Source organism: Pelodiscus sinensis, chromosome 4 (genome assembly GCF_049634645.1).
Source record: "Pelodiscus sinensis isolate JC-2024 chromosome 4, ASM4963464v1, whole genome shotgun sequence".
Classification (NCBI taxonomy): Eukaryota; Metazoa; Chordata; order Testudines; family Trionychidae; genus Pelodiscus; species Pelodiscus sinensis.
This window is the reverse complement of record NC_134714.1, coordinates 133,732,523-133,755,570: the sequence shown is the minus strand read 5'-3', so window position 1 is coordinate 133,755,570 and position 23,048 is coordinate 133,732,523. Positions and strand designations below refer to the sequence as shown.

Here is a 23,048-nt window from a genome sequence, read left to right as displayed (position 1 = left end):
TGGTCAATTGAGCTTTGGGATCAGGACCCCACGCTGTCTAAATTTGATTTTTGGTGTTGAGAGTTTGGTTGATTAAAGAGCCGCTGCGATGATCCCGGAACTATATGAGAGTCTGAGCAAAAGTGCTCTGAAGGATTTGTGCTTGGGGAGAGGCATTGCCTTTAGGAAAAGGGCCTCTAAACTAGATCTGGTAGTACTGTTATTAACCAGAGATGTGGATGAAAAGGAGCAGAAGCAAGCCAAGGAGGCTGCTGAAAGAAGGCGGAAGGCAGATGAAGAAATTGCTAAGAGAAAGCAGGAGATGGATCGGGAACTTGAGATGAGAAAAGCAGAACATGCAGAGAGAATGGCAGAGTATGCAGAGAGAAGGGCAGAGCATGCAAAGAAGATGGCCCTAGCCAGGGAGGAAAATGCTAGACTTGACCTCCAGCTTAAGAGACTAAAAGAACAAGAGAGACTGTATCCTCCTGAGGGTTCGATGTGTAACTCTGTGGGTATGCGGTGTGCTTATGATATGGCAGACGTATTTTACCCAGCTGATGTGAAAACCCAACCCCAAAGCATGTGTGAATGCAAACCTTTTGTGTTACCTGTAGCTAACAGGGAGGTTTGGGAAGGGGGTGCATGTGGGTATGAAAAGTTTCCTGGACTGGTCAGTCTCCCTGTAACCAAGGGGAAAGTGTCTCTACATGTGTGCCTGTGGCAGAGGGCTGTGTGTCTGTGCAGGGGGGCAGTGAGCCTGGGGGTGAGGGCCCGTCTGATGCCTCAGAGGTGAGGCTGGAATCAGAACCAGGGCAGGAAGAGCCCAGAAGTCAGGGAAATGTTTCTCTGGGGCAGCCTGGAGTGGCTGGCCAGAGTGAAGTTTTAGTTGAGGAGTTGGTGGCTGGTGAGGTTTGTGGAATTGAACCTGCACAAGCTGAAAGTGATTTGTGTGAAGAAGCACAGTGTGTGCAAGCTGGCAATTTGGCTGGTGGAAGTAGCAAGGGGGCAGTAAAGGAAGCTGTCCCAGTGGCTAGCTGTATGCCTGAGATTAGCCAGGGGTGTTGGGACAAGAGAGAAGCTGTCTCTGGTTGTCTGGCTGTGTGTGGGGAAGAGTTTCTTCCTTTGTCTGAGGAAGGTGCCCCACAGCCTGTGAAGGCTGAGAGCAGTGTTGTTGTCCCAGAGTTGGGTCTGGATATGGCTAAGGCCCAGGAAGGGGGTGGCCCAAGTTTTGTGTCTGCTGGGGAGAGGGATGAGGTGACTCAGAGTCAGTCAGTGTTTTACCAGAACCCCAGAGACCAGACAGTGGTGATCCTGATATTGTGCCTGATGCTGCTGTGTTGCTGGCAGAGGGGGGAGTGACTCTGTGGGACCAGGGAGACCCCTTAGCCCGGGCACAAGGAGAGAATGAGGGTGTGTTAACTCTGGTGCCTAATGATGGTGTGGATGTTTACAGCCATCTAGAGGGTTGCACAGGGAGTGAAGGTGCTTCTGACCCTGTCTCTTGTGAGTCTGTCTATGTGCCTGAGAGGGGATTGTTTGTGAATCCACCAGAGGGGCCAGAGATAACTCAGGGAGTTAGGGAATTGCAGGAGGAGTTGGTTGTGGGTCAGCAGGGCAAGGCTGCTGCAGAGCCAGGGAAGGGTGAACTGCTGCTTAAGGAAGCTCATAGGGAGGAGAGTCCTGGCAGTGCTTGTAGCAAGCAGTTTGCTGTGACTGAGGGAGGTGACGATGCCTGGCTTGGAGAAGGCATTCAGGAGAAAGCTCTGCCTGTAAAAGGCAGCAGCTTGTTGTGTGAGGCACTTGTTGCAGTGCCTGATGGACAGAGCTTGTCTGTTAACAGTGACTCCACTGACTTGGGTTTAGGGAAACCCAGTGTGGATGGTGGTGGAGAGGTCTCGGAGGGACTGAGGGTTGTTCCAGATGAGGCAGAAACATCCAGAGAACTGGAGCAGGCTGCTAACCCAGTGACTGTGGGTGACCAGCTTGCTGGGAAGTCAGTGTGTGTGGGACAGGATTGTTCCCAGGTGAAGGAGGAGAGTGGGAAGTTAGTGTCTCAGATTCAGGAGAAGGGCTGGGTAGCTAAGTGTGCAGAGCAGAACAGCTGTGTGGTCACTCTCCCTAGGATGCAGGAGATGGCGGTTACGCTCCCATCTCTGGACACTGTGGACACTCCTACTCAATCAGGGAGGTTGATAGCTGGTTCCATGTGGAAACAGAGGTTGGAGGTGGACAGAGGAGAGACTTGGGAGTCTACAGCTCACTGCTGTTACCCCACTGAGTGGGGGAAGGGGGAGAATTCCAGGGCCATTGTGAGCCAGGGAGTCACACCCAGCCAGCCCTTTGTCTTGGTCAGGCCAGAGGTTTCAGGCCTGGAGCCCAGAGGACAAGGGGGAGGGGCAGGACTTGCTTTGGCCAAGAAGATTTGCAGTTTGAACCTGAAGGGCCAAAACTGCAATGGTGTGGGGCCAGAGAAGGGGCCTGATGGAGAATGTCAGTATACACCTGAGATAGGATTGTTCTTGTTACTGATGTTAATTCTTGTAACCAATGGATTATTGTTGCAGAGAATTGTAACGGTATACAGTGTGCATGAGCTTATGAAAATACCATGTAATCTGTCTGGAGATGTACCAAACAACAGACGGTATGTAAGGGGACATTGTGATGTTGCTATTTCGTGGTTAACACTTGTAACTGGTCTTGGAACTTCTTACAGGACAAAAAGGGTTCCAGCCAGAAGGTCCTGTGTAAGAAGGGAAACTGAGGCACGCCACCATTTTGTTGGGGGAGGCCTGTGATGCCCTCAGTGATGTTACTGGCATCACTTCCTGCATCAATTTTGCGTTGGGGGTGTCACGTTGCTGAATTGGAGGGAAGCAGCCAGATCGCTGGTGCACCCCTAGGTGGGGGTGTTGGCCCCAGAAATTGGTGTGGGGGGAGCCATGTGGGGTGTTGAATGGGAGATTATTGTTTGTTGATCTTATGTACGCTATTTATGTGAGTGTTTAATGTCTATGTGTGTAGGTAGGAATCTGTAATCTGTGTGGAAGCTGAATATTTCTGTGAATGTGGTTAAGCATGGCTATGGACAGGCTGAGTAGCAAAGCCCTGTGGAACAATGACTCTCAATAGGCTATGGACACACCCAAAGAATGGGATGTCACCTGAGGGCAGCCAGCAGGGAACATAGAGATTGGCCTCTGACCAGGTGACTGGCTGCATACAAGAAGAGGCCAGGAAGGAGTATAAAGAGGCCATGTGGTCGATGCCATTTTGTTCTCAGCTCAGCACTTCATCCCAGAGGCAGCACTGCAGGGATTGAAGAGCCCGGAAGACCTGTGAACCCATCCTGATCGTAGGATGTGCAATAAGAACTTTTAAACCAGCAGCTGCAACATCTCTGCTAGAGCCTGCATCGAGAACTGGGAGATTCGGTGCATGTAACGTACTGTACTTTAATAACCTCACTCTCAGGCTTTTCTTTCTTGTAATAATAAACCTTTAGATATAGATTCTAAAGGATCGGCTCAGCGTGATTTGTGGGTAAGGTCCAGAAGGGTAAATTGACCAGGGATCTGTGGCTGGTTTCTTGGAACCGGACAGAACTTGTTCGGGGTAGGTGGGATTGGGTGCTAGGACCCCCCACCTGTGTATGAGGCCCAGGGCCATCTGGGGCACGGATATTGCTGGGGTGTCGGAGGGGTTTTGCTCGGGAGGCTTCAGGCAGGCAGCTGAAGCGCTCTGTGGGTCTGGTTTGTGGCCTGTGTGGAGAGGTCGCCAGTCGGGGGCTGTAAGGAGCCCCGGATTTGAGCAATTCGCTCTGAGCGGACGCACTCAGCTGTGCCCAGACACGGCCCGGTCCGTCACAACCAGGTAGTCATAAATAAAATACCGGACATGCTTCATGGGGTGGGGGACCGGCCGGGAGGGGAGCGGTGCTAGCCGGGAGGGGGAGGGCCGGGATATAGATCTAAGGGGGCAGCAGGGCTGGTCCGGGGGGGGGGGGGTCGGGTGGAACAGGGCTGGCCGTGGGATATCAGCAGGGGGCACGGCTGGCGGGTCAGAGCTGGCCGGGTGAGCTCAGGAGGAGGAGGAGGGGAGAACTGGCCACCGGAAGCAGAGCTGGTGGGGGTGCAGCGGGGCTGGCTGGGGAAGATCCGGAGCAGGCACCGGCTAGCAGGATCTGGCAGCAGCGGGGAGGGCAGAGGGACTGGCAGGGGAAGACCGGGAGAAGTCGGGGAGAATCAACCAACCGGCCGGCTAGGAGGGGGTGGGGGAGCGAATCGGCCGGAGGCGAGCAGGACTGTGCCGATCTCAGGGCGCTCCCGTCCCGCGCGAGTCAGTCCGGCTGCGGCTCCACCACGCGCTTCACCAGCGCTGCCCCTCCTCCTCCTCACACCAACCAGGGCTCCCCGCGCCGATCGCGCCCCCTCCCAGCCACTCCCCCCACCCCCGCCAGGCTTCCTTCCCGCGCCCAGCCGGAAAACCAGGAAATACCGGACATTGCACACGTCTGTTTTCTTCGGGATTTTTTTACCGGACAGAGGGCCCGAACTCCGGACTGTCCGGTAGAAAACCGGACACCTGGCAACCCTACGGCCGCGCGCTCAGAGACAGTCCAGAGCTGGGACAAACCAGTGTGACTTGGGGTTCATTTCCCACAGGCGGGAATCCAGTTTCCTGTTTCTTTCCCCCTTTTCTCTTGTTCTCCTTCGCCCCAGAGTGTCCGTGTCAGTGGGGCTGGGTTGGGAGCCGTGAGGATGGGACCGGACCCTTCCCAGCCACGGCTGCTCCTGCTGCTCCACCAAAGGGCTGAGCTCAAGCGCCGGGCCTCCGACTCTCATCCACAGACAGACTGTGCCTTCGAGTCTCTGGTTTTATGCCTCTGGAACTAGCAACGTTCCACAGGCACAACCCATCCCGGCAGCATCCCCGAAACCGGCAACCTCTACACCCCTCCCGGGAGAACGCCAGCAACCTATGCTACAGCCTGCCCACCCCTCGCCCTCCGGATCCCAAAGGGAATCGCTGCTGGGTGTGAGCAGTGCAGGGGCTATGACACACGCAAGCTGGCAGCTCTGACTCTGTGCACTAGGGGGCGGTTGGTTTTCCGTGTTGCTGTTTGGGAGAGCCTCCAAATCAGCCACAAGCGGGTGCCCAGTGACACCCAAGGGACCTGTCTTTTCCCTGCTCTTTGCCATCCCTTCCAGGGCTTGGCCCACCACACACAGCTCCCTGGGCTGGCCTGTTGCACAGAGCTGGGAAGGGCCCACACGTCGGCTGCCTCCCCAGTGTCAGTCGCACTCCCCCCCCACCCGCCCTGCCGCGCGTCGGGGCTGGGTCAGTGGGGAACAGGCCAGCGACCTTTTCTGGGCTCTGTGTGCTGTCCCCCCCCTCCCCGGCCCTTTACAGCTGGGTGGTTTCTGGGAAATGCCGGGCTGGAGCCAGCGTCCCTGGAAGATTTTTACTTTCAGCTTCCGATTGGCTCTTTAGTTTTGTTTACGCTGTTGGATGCAAACCTGCCAATCGCAGTCCTGGGACAGCGGGGGTGGGGATCCCTCCTGGGACAGCAGAGGTGGGGATCCAACCTGGGACAGTGGGGGTGGGGACCCCACCCACCAGGGACGTGTCCTGCCCAGCTCAGGGAGGCGAAACCGCTGAGCCCAAAGCTCAGCTAAATGCAGGATACAAGAAATGATCAGAGAGGAGGAGGGTTCAGGGCCCCACCCAGGGACCCCGAGGGGAAGAGCCGGGCAGCTTAGGATGGGGGGCGGGTCAGTCAGAGGGGGAGAGGGCTGTGCCCAGGGCTGTGGGGACAGAGAGGCTGGCAAAGAAGGAAGGAACCGAGCAGCGCAGCCGGCCAGCAGCAATGTTCCCTCTAATGTCTTCCACCTATAGGCGGATGTTTTTCACCTGTGTGCAGAATAATTTTTTCTGTGCGCCGATGCCTCTGCAAGGTGCACCACCCATAGAACACAAGCTGTGCTGGAGATGTTGTTAGTGAGGTGGGCGGCACGGGCATCTCCCCGGTGGGGCCGCACAAGCGCTTAGTTCCCAGGGGACGCTGGCCGGGAGGGGGAGCAGGCAGCAGGGCAGCCTCGGGGTTGGGGCTGCCAGAGCCAGCGCTGCCCGGAGCTCCCGGTGCCCTGGGCACACGCCGCACAGGGACTGCAGCAGCCAGGCCGGAGAGCAGTGAGGCGATGGGGGGAGGCCTTGGGGAGGGGCAGAGTGGGGGGTGGGAAGAGGCAGCAGGAAGGCAGGGCCTTGGGGGAAATTAGGAAGTCTGGGAAGCTGTCCCCCATTCACCCACGTGCCATGTCAGGAGCATCCCCCCCTGCTCCTCCAGAGCCTGGAGGGGGCCCATGCACCCCTCCCCCAGGGCACCAGCCAGCCTGGGACTGCGGAGCTCTGGGCTGGCTGGGGTGGGCGGGGGGCCCCTCCGGCCCTGGGTGCGGCGGGGAGGGGACTGGGCCCCGCAGCCCTGGCACCAGAGGGGAAGGACTCAGGCTCTGCCAGCCCTGACAGGATGCAGAGGGGGGTCTGCCCAGGCTCTGGGGGGGCCGGGGGCTCACCAGGGGTGGGGGGAGGGGCGGCCGGTCAGGGTTTGCCTTTTCCCGGACTGGAGGGGAGGAATCAGGAGCCAGGCTGAGGGGAGGGTCAGTGTCTGGGCCAGGCACCACGGGGTGGGCGGAGAGAGGGGGGGGCCCGAGGGGAGGGGGCGGAGCATCCCTGGGAACACCAGCCCCCAGCGCCTGGGGCTGTATTTAGAGGGCACCCGGCAAACCCGGCGGCAGGGAGTCTGGGCGCTGGATCCCTCCGGCCTGGGCACAGAACAGGTACGTGCCGGACACGGGGAAACGCAGGGGACGGATCCGGGGCAAACCCGGAGCTCTGGGGAGAGGGAGCCACGGCCTGGGCCCTGCCCAAAGCGGGTGACTGGGATTGGGGGGGGGCAGAGGAGGTGCCCGGCAGGGGGCAGAGGAGGGAACTTCCCCCCCAACAGAGACACTGCAGAGCTGACTCGGCAGGTTGTGGTACAGGAGAAGCTGGAGTGTCGAAGGGGTTGGCTCGTGTGGTTTCTGGGGAAGCAGTGTGGCAAACACGAGTGCGCTTTGGGGCTGGTTCGGTGCCTTAGAGAGGACCCCCAGGCTTGCGCTGGAAGTAGCCCTGTTTTTAAGGAGTTTGCCCTGACTTGACCTCTCAGCGGTGCCCCCAGAACCTGTGACATTAACGGGCCAGACAATCCCCAAATTCAGGGTTATTTCCAGCACGTATATTCTCTGGGCCAGCAATGACACAGGTTCCTCTCCCCGACTGGCCAGTCTGAACCCCACAGCCCCCTGAAAGGGACCCGGCCTTGGGCTCCATCCCCGATAGCCAGTCCAATCTGACAAGGAAAATCTGGTTGATGGTGTAAAAATGGCCAGTCCCAAAGGCTCGGCCCCAGGCTCCCCCAGAGCAGCGAGTGTTTCAGCTCTTCCCCAGCTCACACTCACAGCCCCCCGGTCACTGCACCCCACCCTGTGAAATGGGGGGGGGACTGGGTGAGAGGTCGGCACACACAGGCGAGAACAGGGTCTGAGCTCCGTTCCCGGGAGAGATCGGGAGCCTGGGAGCTGCGGAGACGCCTTTCCCGCGCCAGCGTGTCGGGTTTCAGGGCAGACACAGGCCATGCCCGGTGCCAGGAGAAGGTGCGTGGGAAATTCCCTAGTGCAGTGTTTTTTAAACTGTGTTCGGCGGCACACTGGTGTACCGCGAGGCAGTTGGAGGTGTGCCAGCGAGAACAGAGTTGAAAAAAAAAAGCTCGGTCTGAAAAAGGTTGGGAAACACTGCTGCAGGGCATTGGGAAACGACTGCCTGGGCGTGTGTAGATCATTGCACGACGAGTGACAGTGAATTCAAGGGAAGGGTTTTGCATCGAACTCCTGTGTCTACACGTGACGAGTTAATTTGAGCTACCGGATTTTGAAATGGCGACCGGCTGTGAATCTGCTAATTAAGAGCGGGATATTTCAAACTTCATTAGCAACTTCAGTTTGCTTCATTTGCCTCCCTAGTCCGAACTAGGGGCAAGTGTAGACAAACCCACACTGTGTCCAGGGGACTTTTGTATGTTGCCGCTCCTAATGCCCGATTTGTGTGCACTGATCTGTCTATTCAGAGGGAGTCTGGTTTGGCCGATGCCCAGGGCAGGGGGCGTTGCTGGCACCCGATGGCCTATGTCACCTTAAGGATGGGCCCCTCCAAGCATTTCTGGTGCCATTCTCCCTACCTTTCCCAAATCCAAGGTTGCTTTTTGAGGTGGGACCTCCAGGCCAGCCTGTGGAGTTCACGCTGTGGGCTGCCATGGCTGTACATCGCGGCAGTGCGACACTTTCTGTCTGTGATCGGTTCCTTCCCGAACCATTCCCAATATTCTCTGAGCTTTTCCGACAGACACTGCAGAGGTTTTCAGGGAGCTCTCCGCAGCGACTCCCAGATCTCTCTGGAGTGGGACCAGCCGCGCCCCCCCCGATGTGGGGTCACACGTGGGATTGTCTTTGCGTTTCCGCTCCCTGGATTCCCTCTGCCCCCGGCGCCCAGGCACCCAGTGCTGGGAGGCCTCTTTGCAGCGCTGGGCAGGCAGCTCTGCCCTGCAGCAAGACGGGGAATTTTGTATTGAGGGCAAATGTTCCACCTCTGCGTTTGCGCCTTTCCCAGGGTCGTTAAGGAAAAAGCTGAACCGCATGGTCGAGTGTGAAATTTGGGGGTTCAAACTGCAGAGGGGGCAACTGCCCTGCCCCCACTCAACCTAAGAGGCACCACTGCTGTTCCCCAGCTGCCCCGCCCCAGAGGTGGCCGCATCTCAGGGCCCCGCGAAGGAGCCTTTAGGAGGGAGGCAGGCAGGGGACTGAGGACACTCCCGTGGGCGCTCTGCTCTCTCTCGCTCTCCCTGCGGCAGGGCACGGGGCTGCGCGTGTCTGGGACAGGTCACCCCACTGCACTGGCTCCCAGACGTCTGTACGTGCGGCCCCTGAATGAGACCCCCCCCCCCCCCCCCGGACATCACAGACACTTTGTAGTGGATTTACCAGCAGTATCAGTGGTGACGGCAAAGCGGGGTCTGGGCTGCAGCCTGGCAGCTCACGGCCCCCAGGTAATAATCTAGCAACCCCCTGGCAGCTCCCAACCCCCCCCCCCCAAGAGCCCTGCCCTTGTCCTGCAGCTCACGGGGGGATTGAGATCCGACACAAGGAGGGGAGATTCACCTGGGGGAGGGGAGTAGGACTGTGCACTGCAGCTTGGCCATTGGATGGAATGAGAACGACTCACCAGTGTGTGTTTTACGTCCCCTCCCACCCACAGCAAAACCAACCGCCCCCTAGTGCACAGAACCAGAACTGCCAGCTTGTGTGTGTCATAGCCCCTGCACTGCTCTCACCAAGCTGCAATTCTCTGTTAGATTCAGAGGGTTGGGCCGGCTCTAAGGGTATGTCTACACTACCCCGCTAGTTCGAACGAGGAGGGTAATGTAGGCATACCGCACTTGCAAATGAAGCCCAGGATTTGAATTTCCCAGGCTTCATTTGTATAAGAGGGGAGCCGCCATTTTTAAAACCCCGCTGGTTCGAACCCCGTGCAGCGCGGCTACACGGGACTTGAACTAGGTTGTTCGAACTAGGATTCCTATTCCGAACTACCGGTACACCTCGTGGAAATTCAAATCGCGGGCTTCATTTGCAAGTGCGGTATGCCTACATTACCCTCCTAGTGCGAACTAGCGGGGTAGTGTAGACATACCCTAACATAGGTTGTTGGAATCTTTCCTCTCACATGCAGGGAGAGTTGTAGCAGCCTGGATATTTCTGGGATGCTGGTAGCATGTGTGGTGCCTGCGGAACTCCCTGCCACTGGATTCCCATTAATGAAGGCTCTCTCTGTTTCTCTCCCACTAGGGCAGCTCAGACACAGAAAGCCGCTCCCTGGTGAGGGCGTTACTGCACCAGCCATGCCGAGATGCAGCATCTTCATCCCGCTCCTCCTCTTTCTCCCTGGAGTCTCCCCGCACTGTTATACCGCCACGGCTGAGAAGTGCAGAGAGACGACGCCCTCGATGCCTTGGCACAGCCTGGTGGGGAAGGGCATCGACATCACCACGCTGGGCTGGACGGAGGCCTCCCTGCTGGACACCAGCCTGTGGCACGGCCCTGATGGCACCTGCACCCTGTGCCAGAGCCCGCGGCAGGACAGGAAGGTGCCACTGGCCGTGGTGGACTGGAAGGAAAACGTTGCCTGCAAACAGGAGCTGAGAAGCTCGGTGGAGCAGTCGGCTGTGGCCGTGGCCCAGGCCGTGGCATCGGCTGTGACCAGCGACTGGAAGAAGGAGCTGGATCTGATGGAGGAGACAAAAGACCTGGCCCTGGGGGGGGCGCGATCCCCGCTCGCCAGCTTCGCCTACGAGAAGGAGCAGCAGGACAAGTACATGTTTGTGCTCAGTGAGGTGTCCTGTGTGTTTTACAGGTGAGAATCCCCCGGTAGGGCCCTGCCCCGCCCCCTGCAGCGCAGCGCCCCCTGCTGGGCCCTGCCCTGCTCCCTGCAGCACAGCGCCCCCTGCTGGGCCCCTGCCCCGCCCCCTGCAGCACAGCGCCCCCTGCTGGGCTCCCGCCCCGCCCCCTGCAGCACAGCGCCCCCTGCTGGGCTCCCGCCCCGCCCCCTGCAGCACAGCGCCCCCTGCTGGGCCCCCGCCCTGCTCCCTGCACCACAGCGCCCCCTGCTGGGCCCTGCCCTGCTCCCGGCAGCACAGCGCCCCCTGCTGGGCCCCCACCCCGCTCCCTGCAGCACAGCACCCCCTGCTGGGCCCCGCCCCGCTCCGCTCCCTGCAGCACAGCGCCCCCTGCTGGGCCCCCACCCTGCTCCCTGCAGCACAGCGCCCCCTGCTGGGCCCCGCCCCGCCCCACTCCCTGCACCACAGCGCCCCCTGCTGGGCCCTGCCCTGCTCCCGGCAGCACAGCGCCCCCTGCTGGATTCTGCCCTGCTCTTTGCAGGGGCCTTTCCCCAGTGCCTGCAGCACTGTGTCCCTCAGTGAACCCTCTGCCCTGCTCTCTGCAGCACAGCGCCCTCTGCTGGAAAGCCACAGAGTTGGCACTGAGGCAGAAGCGGGGGGTAGTTTTGCTGGGAAAAGGAGCAGGGGCCTGTAGCTGGCTCATCACTCCTCTTTCTTTCCCTTCTTGGCAGATTGAGACTCACACATGAGCCCCGGCTGGCGCCACAATTCTCCCAGGCCCTGCGTCTCCTTCCGCCTAGCTACAGATCTGACACATACCGGTCCTTCCTGGCCACCTACGGCACCCACTATCTGAGCCAGGCAGTGCTGGGCGGGCGGGTGCAGCAGCTGATTGCCATCCCGACCTGCCGGGCGGTGCTGGACGAGCTGACAGACACAGAAAACAGGGAGAACCTGGGTTCCAAGTTCTTCAAAGCTGGCTCCCACGACGACGAGCCGAGCAGCCAGAGCAGGCAGAGCTCCCCGATGTCCTACATGGAGGAGCGCGTCGAGGTGACTGGGGGGAGCAGCCACACCCAGGAACTCTTCTCCACCCACCAGAACACCACGACATTCGAAGCCTGGCTGGAGAGCCTCAACGCCAGCCCCGGCCTGGTCTCCTTCTCCCTGGGGCCCATCCACACCCTGGTGAGGCCGGGAGACCCCCGGCGGGAGGCGCTGAGGCGGGCAGTGAAGGAGTACGTGGCTGAGCGGGGGCAGAGTACATGCCCTTGGAGCTGCCCAGAAGGTGGTGTCTTTGACTCCTTGGATCCTTGCACTTGCCACTGCTCCGGGAACCCCCTCACCAACTCCATGTGCTGCTCCCTCCGGCGGGGCCTGGCCCGGCTCAGTGTCCACGTGCTGCGGGGCAGAGACCTGCTGGGGGACTCCGTAACTGACACCGACGCCTACGTCAAGGTCTTCTTCCGAGGCCGGGAGCTGCGGACGCGCCACATTCAGGACGACAACAACCCCGAGTGGAACCAAGTCCTGGACTTCGGGGTGGTGACGCTGCCAGAGAAGCCCGAACTGGAGGTGCAGGTGTTGGACAGTGACGTCCTGGTAGACGACAATATTGGATCATGTGTCGCCCACCTCAAGGCCAGCGAGAACGACAAGCTCACCTGCAACCTGAAACAGGGCCATGTGGTGTTTTCCTACTCGCTGGAGTGTGGGCCCAACCTGGGCGGGGACAGCTGCCAGGAGTACGTGCCGGTGAGGGGCTACGGGCAGAGACCCCAGGAGTCCTGGCCCCCAACTGACCCCCTCCATTTCATTAGTCCCCAGCCCCTTGCCTGAGCTGGTGTTCCCAAGGCTCTCAAGGAAATACAGCCCCCTCCTTTCCCAGCAACCCCCCATCTCCGAGGGCGCAGGGCCGTGCGTATTCCCATTCCGTCACTCTTTGCAGTAGCTCTGGTTTTGCTGCACCGTGCAGTTCCACCTCAGCGCCATCGCGCTAATAAACGTGGGACCGGCTTGATTTCTAGTTCCTTTCATTTTAGAACAGGCACCCTCAGCCCAGCCGCTCCCTGGGGGCTCTGTGGGCTGGGCTGGGCGCCGTCCCGCATGGCAGCCTGTCCCGGCGCAGGACAGGGAATGGCGGGAGCGGGTGTCGAATGGGCGGGACGGGACCTTTCCGAATTCCGGGGTTTCTCTCCATGGGCTGGGAGTGGGGGTCGGGGGGCGTCTCGTGTTCTAGCGACGGGCGTCTGCATTGGCACCGGTTCCTCCCCTGCACAAACAGCCCAAAGCCGAGACCCCCAGTGAAACAAGCCCCAAAACAGCCCCCCAGGCCCAGAGAGTAAAAGCAACTTTTGAATAAACCAGGCCCAGTTCTGCCGGGCACAAGCTGGCGCCCCCTGGTGCCTCCCCTGGGAACCCCCTCCCCTCCCCTCCCGGGGCCCTGCTGGCTGCTGCTCTGGCGCCCCCTGGTGCCTCCTCCTGGGAACACCCTCCCCTGCCCCCCTGGGCCCTGCTGGCTGCTGCTCTGGCGCCCCCTGGTGCCTCCCCTGGGAACACCCTCCCCTGCCCCCTGGGGCCCTGCTGGCTGCTGCTCTGGCGCCCCCTGGTGTCCCCCCTGGGAACACCCTCCCCTGCTCCCTGGGGCCCTGCTGGCTGCTGCTCTGGCGCCCCCTGGTGCCTCCCCTGGGAACACCCTCCCCTGCCCCCTGGGGCCCTGCTGGCTGCTGCTCTGGCGCCTCCTGGTGTCCCCCCTGGGTACACCCTCCCCTGCTCCCTGGGGCCCTGCTGGCTGCTGCTCTGATGCCCCCTGGTGCCTCCCCTGGGAACCCCCTCCCCTGCACCCCTGGGGCCCTGTTGGCTGCTGCTCTGGCGCCCCCTGGTGTCCCCCCTGGGAACACCCTCCCCTGCTCCCTGGGGCCCTGCTGGCTGCTGCTCTGGCGCCCCCTGGTGCCTCCCCTGGGAACACCCTCCCCTGCTCCTCTGGGGCCCTGCTGGCTGCTGCTCTGGCGCCCCCTGGTGCCTCCCCTGGGAACACCCTCCCCTGCTCCTCTGGGGCCCTGCTGGCTGCTGCTCTGGCACCCCCTGGTGCCTCCCCTGGGAACACCCTCCCCTGCCCCCTGGGGCCCTGCTGGCTGCTGCTCTGGCGCCCCCTGGTACCTCCCCTGGGAACATCCTCCCCTGCCCCCTGGAACCCTGCTGGCTGCTGCTCTGGCACCCCCTGGTGCCTCCCCTGGGAACACCCTCCCCTGCCCTCTGGGGCCCTGCTGGCTGCTGCTCTGGTGCCCCCTGGTGCCTCCCCTGGGAACACCCTCCCCTGCCCCCCATGGAGCCCTGCTGCCTGCTGCTCTGGTGCCCCCTGGTGCCTCCCCTGGGAACACCCTCCCCTGCCCTCCCGGGGCCCTGCTGGCTGCTGCTCTGGCGCCCCCTGGTGTCCCCCCTGGGAACACCCTCCCCTGCTCCCTGGGGCCCTGCTGGCTGCTGCTCTGGCGCCCCCTGGTGCCTCCCCTGGGAACACCCTCCCCTGCCCCCTGGGGCCCTGCTAGCTGCTGCTCTGGCACCCCCTGGTGCCTCCCCTGGGAACACCCTCCCCTGCCCCCTGGGGCCCTGCTGGCTGCTGCTCTGGCGCCCCCTGGTGCCTCCCCTGGGAACACCCTCCCCTGCCCTCCCGGGGCCCTGCTGCCTGCTGCTCTGGCGCCCCCTGGTGTCCCCCCTGGGAACACCCTCCCCTGCTCCCTGGGGCCCTGCTGGCTGCTGCTCTGGCGCCCCCTGGTGCCTCCCCTGGGAACACCCTCCCCTGCTTCCTGGGGCCCTGCTGGCTGCTGCTCTGGCACCCCCTGGTGCCTCCCCTGGGAACACCCTCCCCTGCCCCCTGGGGCCCTGCTGGCTGCTGCTCTGGCGCCCCCTGGTGCCTCCCCTGGGAACACCCTCCTCTGCCCCCCGTGGGGCCCTGCTGCCTGCTGCTCTGGTGCCCCCTGGTGCCTCCCCTGGGAACACCCTCCCCTGCCCTCCCGGGGCCCTGCTGGCTGCTGCTCTGGCGCCCCCTGGTGCCTCTCCTGGGAACACCCTCCCCTGCTCCCTGGGGCCCTGCTGGCTGCTGCTCTGGCGCCCCCTGGTGCCTCCCCTGGGAACACCCTCCCCTGCCCCCCTGGGGCCCTGCTGGCTGCTGCTCTGGCGCCCCCTGGTGCCTCCCTTGGAAACACCCTCCCCTGCCATCTCCGTAGCCCCAGAGTACCCTGTGTCCCTTCACAGCAGCTGTTCCTCCCTCCCCTATGTCGGGGCGCTGTGCTCCCCCACTCCTTTCCCTCATATCAGGGGCTCTGTGTGTCCCCCATTCCCGCCATGCCAGGAGTGTGGGTCCCCCCGTTGCCCCCCTTTCCCTGTCACAGAGCTCTGTGGTTACAAACATCAGAGCGGCCAGACGGTGCCAGACCAAAGGTCCATGTAACCCGGTGTCCTGCCTGCCGACGGGTGCCCCATGGGGAGGGCCGTACGGAGGCCTGGAGAGCCAGTTTCTCTGTTGCACTCAAAGCGGGCGAGGCCGTAGCTAGAGAGCCAGCCCAGCCCTGGGAGGGGCACGTTGGGAGGACGTGGACACATGGCGAGAGTCCAGAGGAGAGCGACAAAGCGAGAAGAGGTCGGGACACGCAGCCTGTGAGCAAAGCTAAAAGCTGGGGGCACGGTCTGTCCTGAGAGAGTTGGGGGGCTTGGGGCTGTGCTGTGCTAGGGTTGCCAGATAATTTAATCCAAAATACTGAGCCCCCTCCCGCCCCAAAAAAACCCCATCAGTGGAAAAAATCTGTTGAGAAAAAAAAAGAGGAGACCAAAGTCATTGAACATAAAAAAATGGACCCCAGACTTATTAAACAAAATAAAATAAAATAATAAAAAAACCCAGCATGGCCCCTTTAAGAAACGCCCTTGAGGCTCTTTGGCTTTAACAAGCTGGTGGCGGCTGGTGGCCATATTGTTTTCTGGCTCCAGGCCAGACAGTTGTCCTGCAGAACCGGGTAACCTGGTTGCTGAGTGTCTGTAGGGTTGCCAGGTGTCCGGCTGTTACCCAGAGAGGCCGCTATTTTCGCCTCCTGCAGGGAAAAAATCAGAAAATTCCGGACATTTCAGGTGTCTGGTATTTTCTGAATTTTTTTACCGGACAGGATACAAAAATAGCGGACGGTCTGGGTCAATACTGGACACCTGGCAGCCCAGGGCTTTCCACGTGTTCAGGACTGTGGCCCTGTAGGGCCCTGTCTTCTCCCCACACGCCCACCAGGGTCGGAGAAGGATTCATGAACCTGCCCGATGTGCAGCTCTGCCCTGATCTCTCCCCTCTCGAGACGGAAATAGGGTCGCCAGGTGTTCCGTATGTGGGAATTTTTGACTCCCCTCCAGTAAAAAAATACCGAAAATAGCGGACACCTACAATGCTGTCTGGCTGAATACGGAGGCAGCCTGGCATCCCTAGTGCCCACCGGGTTCATCAGGGAAGCTGTCCGGCCCCACGCAGGGAGGAAAGATGGCGGGTGGCCACCAGCAGCTTGTTAGGGCTAAAAGACTCACCACGTGATTCTTAAAAGGGCCCCAGTGCTGGGGTTGTCGGGTTTTTACGTAACAATTCTCGGGGGCCTTTTTTTTTTTGCTCAACGAAATTTTTCCTGGGGTGTTTTTTTGGTTTTTGGTTTTGTTATTTTTTCTGAAACCATCTGGCAACCCTAGACGGAAACCCAGTCTGAAGCAGGGAGCGCAGCACTCGCTCCACCGGCCCCATCACCTCTGGGGTGACAAGCTCCCCCCCAACTCCTGCGCCGTGTCCGCAGAGCACGCCGGAGGATCCAACATTACCTGAATGGTGGCCGTCCCCTGCAGCACAGGCCGGGATGGGGAAGGCAATCCGCAGCCCCGGCCCCGGCCCTGAAGCCTGGCCCTGCCAAACCAGCCTGAGTTAGTTGGAGGGCTGGGGTTGCCATGCTGTAGCCCTGGCCCTAGCCCTGCCAGGTGGCTGTGGAAGTCAGGCTGCTACGTGGCACCCCCAGCCTTCATGGGTGGTGAGTTTTATGAGCTGGTTGCGCCCATGTTCCAGGAATATTCAGAGCCGGGGGCCGTGCTCACCAATGGACTGAGGCTAGGACAGCCTGTTCTTTCTGTTTGCTGGTCATTCCTTGAATGAATCATTCAGTTAAGGGGAATAGCCCAGAGGGAAAAGGCGATGAATCATAGAATCATAGAATCATAGAACTGGAAGAGACCTCAGAAGGCATCAAGTCCAGCCCCTGCTCTAGGCAGGACCAATCCCAACTAAATCAACCTGGCCAGGGCTTTGTCAAGCCGAGACTTAAACACCTCTAGGGATGCAGACTCCACTACTTCCCTAGGTAACCCATTCCAGTGCTTCACCACCCTCCTAGTGAAATAGTTTTTCCTAATATCCAACCTGGACCTCTCCCACCACAACCTGAGCCCATTGCTCCCTGTTCTGCCATCTGTCACTACTGAGAACAGCCTCTCTCCATCCTCTTTGGAACCTCCCTTCAGGAAGTTGAAGGCTGCTCTCAAATCCACCCTCACTCTTCACTTCTGCAGACTAAACAGACCCAAGTCCTTCAGCCTCTCCTCATATGTCATATGCTCCAGCTCCCTAATAATTTTGGTTGCCCTCCGCTGGACCCTCTCCAATGCGTCCACATCCTTTCTGTAGTGCGGGGCCCAGAACTGGACACAATACTCCAGATGCGGCCTCACCAAAGCCGAATAAAGGGGAATAATGACATCTCTGGATCTGCTGGCAATGCTCCTCCTAATGCAACCTAATATGCCATTAGCCTTCTTGGCTACAAGTGCACACTGTTGACTCATATCTAGCTTCTCATCCACTGTAACCGCCAGGTCCTTTTCTGCAGAACTGCTACTTAACTGGTTGTTCCCCAGCCTGTACCAATGCTTGGGATTCTTCCGTCCCAAGGGCAGGACTCTACAATTGCCCTTGTTGAACCTCATCAGATTTCTTGTGGCCCAATCCTCCAATTTGTCTAAGTCACTCTGTACCCTATCTCTGCCCTCCAGCGTATCTACCTCTCCCCCCAGCTTAGTGTCATCCGCAAACTTGCTGAGGGTGCAATCCATCCCCTCATCCAGATCATTAATAAAGATATTGAACAAAACCGGTCCTAGAACCGAACCTTGGGGCACTCCGCTAGAAACCGACCCCCATCCTGACATCGAACCGTTGATCACTACCCGCTGGGCCCGGCCTTCCAGCCATCTTTCTATCCATCTTACCGTCCATTTATCCAATCCACAATCCCTTAACTTGCTGGCAAGAATATTGTGGGAGACCGTATGAAAAGCCTTGCTAAAGTCAAGGTATATCACATCCACTGACTTCCCCACGTCCACCGAGCCAGTTACCTCATCATAGAAGCTAATCAGATTGGTCAGGCACGACTTGCCCTTTGTGAATCCAACAAGCATGAAGTAACAAGTATGTGTGAAGAGACAATCGCCAGAGGCCAGAGAGACCAAAGCTCTGTCCTGTTGAAGAGAAACTGAAGGGGGGTTGGGCTGCCAGTAAAGGGCCTTTTTTTTGGAAACAAGCATCAGGAAAAAGTCGTCTTTGTGTTTTAAAGTAGGTCTAATTCAAATAAAGATTATTGTACAAAGCCAACTTTGAACTTTCTATTAGTGAACTTAAAATCACAATAACTGAAGTGATAGAGATGCAGCTGTGTTAGTCTGGTGTAGCTGAAACAAAAAACAGGACTATGTAACACTTTAAAGACTAACAAGATGGTTTATTAGGTGATGAGCTTTCGTGGGCCAGACCCACTTCCTCAGATCAAATAGTGGAAGAAAATTGGCACAACCGTATATACCAAAGGATACAATTAAAAAAATGAACACATATGAAAAGGACAAATCACATTGCAGAACAGAAGGGCGATGCAGTGGGGGGGGGGGGGGGGAGGAAATAAATGTCTGTGAGCTAATGGTATTAGAGGTGATAATTGGAGAAGCTATTTTTGTAATGGGTAAGATAGCTAGGGTCTTTGTTGAGACCCACGTGTAGAGTATCGAATTTTAGCATGAATGACAGTTCAGAGGATTCCCTTTCAAGTGCAGATTTAAAGGGCTTCTGAAGCAGGATGCAGGTAATTAAGTCGTTGAGACAGTGTCCTTTCTGGTTGAAATGGCAAGAAACTGAAGCTGAGAGAAATGTAGCCGTGTTAGTCTGGTATAGCTGAAACAAAACAGAAATGTACTTATTAAAGCCAATTATCAAACAAACTAGGTGTAACCATTTGAGAGTGATTGTTTTATTACAAAATAGTCAGGGAGAAAGTTATAAGACTATTAAAAACATTGAAAAAGTTCTTATACATCACTAGAACAAAACCAAGCGAGTACATTATGATAAGATTTTGACCAATCCACTACGTTACAAAATCACCTGCCAATATTTGACAAAATCCTTGGTTTGAATACAGACATCAGTATGGAACATCCATGCAGGCACAATGGTATGGTGACATTATTGTCATGATCAATTAGACATCACTGGAAGCAGAAGAAAGTGGCTTTATTTCACGTGAAAGAACTTTGGGAGATCTAGTAAACAAAAGAGATTCTGTGAAAGACAGCGAGGGACAAAAAGAGATGGAAAGAGTCAATTATAGACAGTGTTTCGTTCCTGGATTCACTTACTATGTTAAAGAGTTCTCTTTTGAAAACCCAAGTAAGATGCAGGCAATGACTGAAGATGCTGTCTTTTTGTTTGTGTGAGAATTATGTAGGAATTCACTTGTAGGAGTTTTGATAAAAAACTTTGCAGACTTCTCATTTTCACTGAGCAAATACTTGTGACTTTTCTTTTGATGGGAAGGGGGTTGAAGGGTTAGAATACAGTGCATGCTATGTGTGGGGAAAATCAAATAACTCCAATTGTGTCTAAAGGGGGACTGTGCAGAAATCATAACTTTCTAAAAGAAAACTGCTGTAAGGGTTAAAAAGTTTTCCAGGCCTCTCTTCCTGTAACAGAGAGAATCAAATTAACTCTAATCAAAGACCCTTACAAATGACTATCTCAAATTCATGGATACTCCTAGTCTGTCACAAATTATCATGTAAACTCTTATCTTTGTCACAGTTTGCCTTGTAGACTCCTCCACTCAAGTTCTCATGTGGCTTTGTGTACTGTAAAAACTTACTTCTAGCACTCCTGGGGTGAACAGAAGTCTCAGAGTACTTCTGCTGAGACTTTGATATGTTAAAGAAGAACAATTCTGTATAAAGGATACCTGAATCTGTCTGTCAGGGCTGCTGCTTCACTCTTGGAAGTGACAGCCTGCATGCATGCATCATAAAGTTTTCTCTTCTAGGTTTCTTTCCTGCCTCACTGATTTGACCTCCAGCCTCGGACCCTTCTGGGGGCTCTGTACCCCAGGGGAGCGAGATTTCCCCCTCATATGATCATGAGGAGTCATTAAATGAATGTATACATAGAGTAAATCTGCTGACAATTCCACATTATTTTGATTTACACTCATTCATTGAGCACAATTGATTAGATTTCCAAGGGGTGAGAATCAGCTAATTGTTATTGTTAAAACAGAGTCAACTCTAGCCTCATGATTCCAGCCCCAAGAAGCCATGTAATACAGCACACGCGCAAATAAGTTTATCTTAGCTGGCTGCATTCAGTTCCTCGTGGGCCAGAATTATGGCTCTTTTAAGCTTGATTAGAATGGCAGTCTTAAAAGAGCAATTTTTCATGGTTACAGTGGGCAAATATACACAGCATAACAGAACATATAACATATCCAAAACCACCCATCCTAACATACCTGCAGAATGTATGTGACAGGTATTGTCTGTCACATTTATCTCTTGGATAAAAACACTAGATAGTCATCCAAATAAAATAGAAGCCTACACTTTGCAACAACATGCTAACCACTTAACTAAAAAGTGATAAGTACAAGGATACAGTTTAGCAATAAAAAGATGGTTCGCATTAATCAAGTCTGTTGCCACAATGTATGTTTGTTAACTGGAATTTTTAAACATATTTCTAGCTAACTGAGCTTTTAAAGGCCCTACAGATGGGTTTCACATGCTCCAGGGCCATGACTTCAGATGCTGTAGATAATATTCACAGAAAGATGGGAGGTCCAAGTATTTACCAGCGAAAAAATGAACAAAGAGTTTCTAATAAATATTTCAATGTTATTCCAACATGCACTTTGATAGCAATCTACAAGCCATAGCAAAACTCTTATGCAAGAAAAAACGTGCCAAACTAGCTAACTTATACTCGGGAGCGTTTTGTTGTTTTTTTTATAAAGAAGGTATAAATATGAATTCTGCACGTAGACCGTACTCAATCTTTGTCATTTATTTAAAAAAAACTTAGTAAAACCAATTTCCTCCAATGACTGAGTTATAAATGTTATACAAAATGTTGTTCCAAAATCTGTTATATATGGAAAAACCACCTCCTACTCTTCAAGAAAGGTGGGGACCTGAAGAACATTGCAAAAGACGGGGCTATATTTGTTTTAATTTTGGAAAGTATTTGCTTTTGAGGGTTATGGATCAAAGAGTGCTTGGTTGTTTCCATCTTCAAAAGAGTATTAATAACGTTGAAATTCTTATTTAAATCATTTTTTCTTATGATAGTGATATTGTGCAATAAAGGGAAACCGTTAAACGCTTACAGTTTCCAGTCCATATTTACATTATTTAATAAAATATATATCGGCTTACAGGGTGGGTGGAGGGGTAGGGATGGGGGACTAGACCCATTCTGGGCACCACCAAAAATTATACAAACCTGCCACCCCTGCCAGCCTTCCCAGGGCCCGGCCACCGGGGCATGTCTGTCTTCCCTTGTCCACATCATGGGTAGGGTACTGTGCCAGCCAGTCCGGTATTTGTGCGATCTCTCCGGTAAAATACATCAGAAAAGACCGGACATGTGCAGTGTGCAGTGTCCGGTATTTTCTGATTTTCCGGCTGCGCACTGGAAGTCTGGCGGGGGCGGGGGAGCGGCTGGGAGTCCCAGCTGGGAGGCGGGGCCGCGATTGCTGCTGGGAGCCCTCAGTCAGCTGAGTGTGAGGGGGAGGGGAAGCCTCCTCGCTCGTGCATCACCGGGAGCCTGCGTGGGACAGGCAGCGAGTCTCCAGGTCAGTCCCGCTCCCCACCGGCTGATTTGCTCACCCCCCCTGTTCCCAGCCAGCCGGTTCTCCCCCACTTTCCCTCCTGATCTTCCCCGGCCAGCGCCGCTGCACCTCTCCCCGCCCCCGCCAGCTCTGCTTCCTGCCCCCCTTCCTCCTGGCCAACACCCAACCCCCAGCTCTGCTTCCCGCCCCCCTTCCTCCCAGCCAGCGCCCAACCCCCCCAGCTCTGCTTCCCACCCCCCTTCCTTCCAGCCAGCGCCCAACCCCCCCAGCTCTGCTTCCTGCCCCCCTTCCTCCCAACCAGCGCCCAACCCCCCCAGCTCTGCTTCCCGCCTCCCTTCCTCCCAGCCAGCGCCCAACCCCCCCAGCTCTGCTTCCTGCCCCCCTTCCTCCCAACCAGCGCCCAACCCCCCCAGCTCTGCTTCCCGCCTCCCTTCCTCCCAGCCAGCACCCAACCCCCCCAGCTCTGCTTCCCGCCCCCCTTCCTCCCAGCCAGCGCCCAACCCCCCCAAGCTCTGCTTCCCGCCCCCCTTCCTCCTGGCCAGCCCCCAACCCCCCCAGCTCTGCTTCCCACCCCCCTTCCTCCCAGCCAGCGCCCAACCCCCCCAGCTCTGCTTCCCGCCCCCCTTCCTCCCAGCCAGCGCCCAACCCCCCCAGCTCTGCTTCCCGCCCCCCTTCCTCCCAGCCAGCGCCCAACCCCCCCAGCTCTGCTTCCTGCCCCCCTTCCTCCCAACCAGCGCCCAACCCCCCCAGCTCTGCTTCCCGCCCCCCTTCCTCCCAGCCAGCGCCCAACCCCCCCAGCTCTGCTTCCTGCCCCCCTTCCTCCCAGCCAGCGCCCAACCCCCCCAGCTCTGCTTCCTGCCCCCCTTCCTCCCAACCAGCGCCCAACCCCCCCAGCTCTGCTTCCCGCCCCCCTTCCTCCTGGCCAGCCCCCAACCCCCCCAGCTCTGCTTCCCGCCCCCCTTCCTCCCGGCCAGCCCCCAACCCCCCCAGCTCTGCTTCCCGCCCCCCTTCCTCCCGGCCAGCGCCCAACCCCCCCAGCTCTGCTTCCCGCCCCCCTTCCTCCCAGCCAGCGCCCAACCCCCCCAGCTCTGCTTCCTGCCCCCCTTCCTCCCAGCCAGCGCCCAACCCCCCCAGCTCTGCTTCCTGCCCCCCTTCCTCCCAACCAGCGCCCAACCCCCCCAGCTCTGCTTCCCGCCCCCCTTCCTCCTGGCCAGCCCCCAACCCCCCCAGCTCTGCTTCCCGCCCCCCTTCCTCCCGGCCAGCCCCCAACCCCCCCAGCTCTGCTTCCCACCCCCCTTCCTCCCAGCCAGCGCCCAACCCCCCCAAGCTCTGCTTCCCGCCCCCCTTCCTCCCGGCCAGCCCCCAACCCCCCCAGCTCTTCTTCCCGCCCCCTTCCTCCCGGCCAGCCC

General features: G+C 57.6%; 2 protein-coding genes across 2 annotated transcripts in view; both read left to right on the top strand.

Moving 5' to 3' along the window:
* Window positions 1-23,048, top strand: part of LOC102462304 (perforin-1-like) — a 113,657-nt gene that overhangs the window by 59,002 nt on the left and 31,607 nt on the right. The window lies entirely within an intron of this gene.
* LOC142829293 (perforin-1-like) lies at window positions 6,664-12,485 on the top strand. Its single transcript, XM_075928689.1, has 3 exons — window positions 6,664-6,818; window positions 9,918-10,482; window positions 11,197-12,485. The coding sequence occupies exons 2-3, from the start codon at window positions 9,971-9,973 to the stop codon at window positions 12,302-12,304; spliced, it is 1,620 nt and encodes a 539-aa protein (XP_075784804.1). The 5' UTR covers window positions 6,664-6,818; window positions 9,918-9,970; the 3' UTR covers window positions 12,305-12,485.

Bases quoted from the DNA above. Each gene is read 5' to 3' on its own strand.
- LOC142829293 (XM_075928689.1), top strand. From the start codon at position 9,971: ATGCCGAGATGCAGCATCTTCATCCCGCTCCTCCTCTTTCTCCCTGGA. The intron at 10,483-11,196 runs GTGAGAATCCCC...CCTTCTTGGCAG, and splicing joins GTGTCCTGTGTGTTTTACAG to ATTGAGACTCACACATGAGC.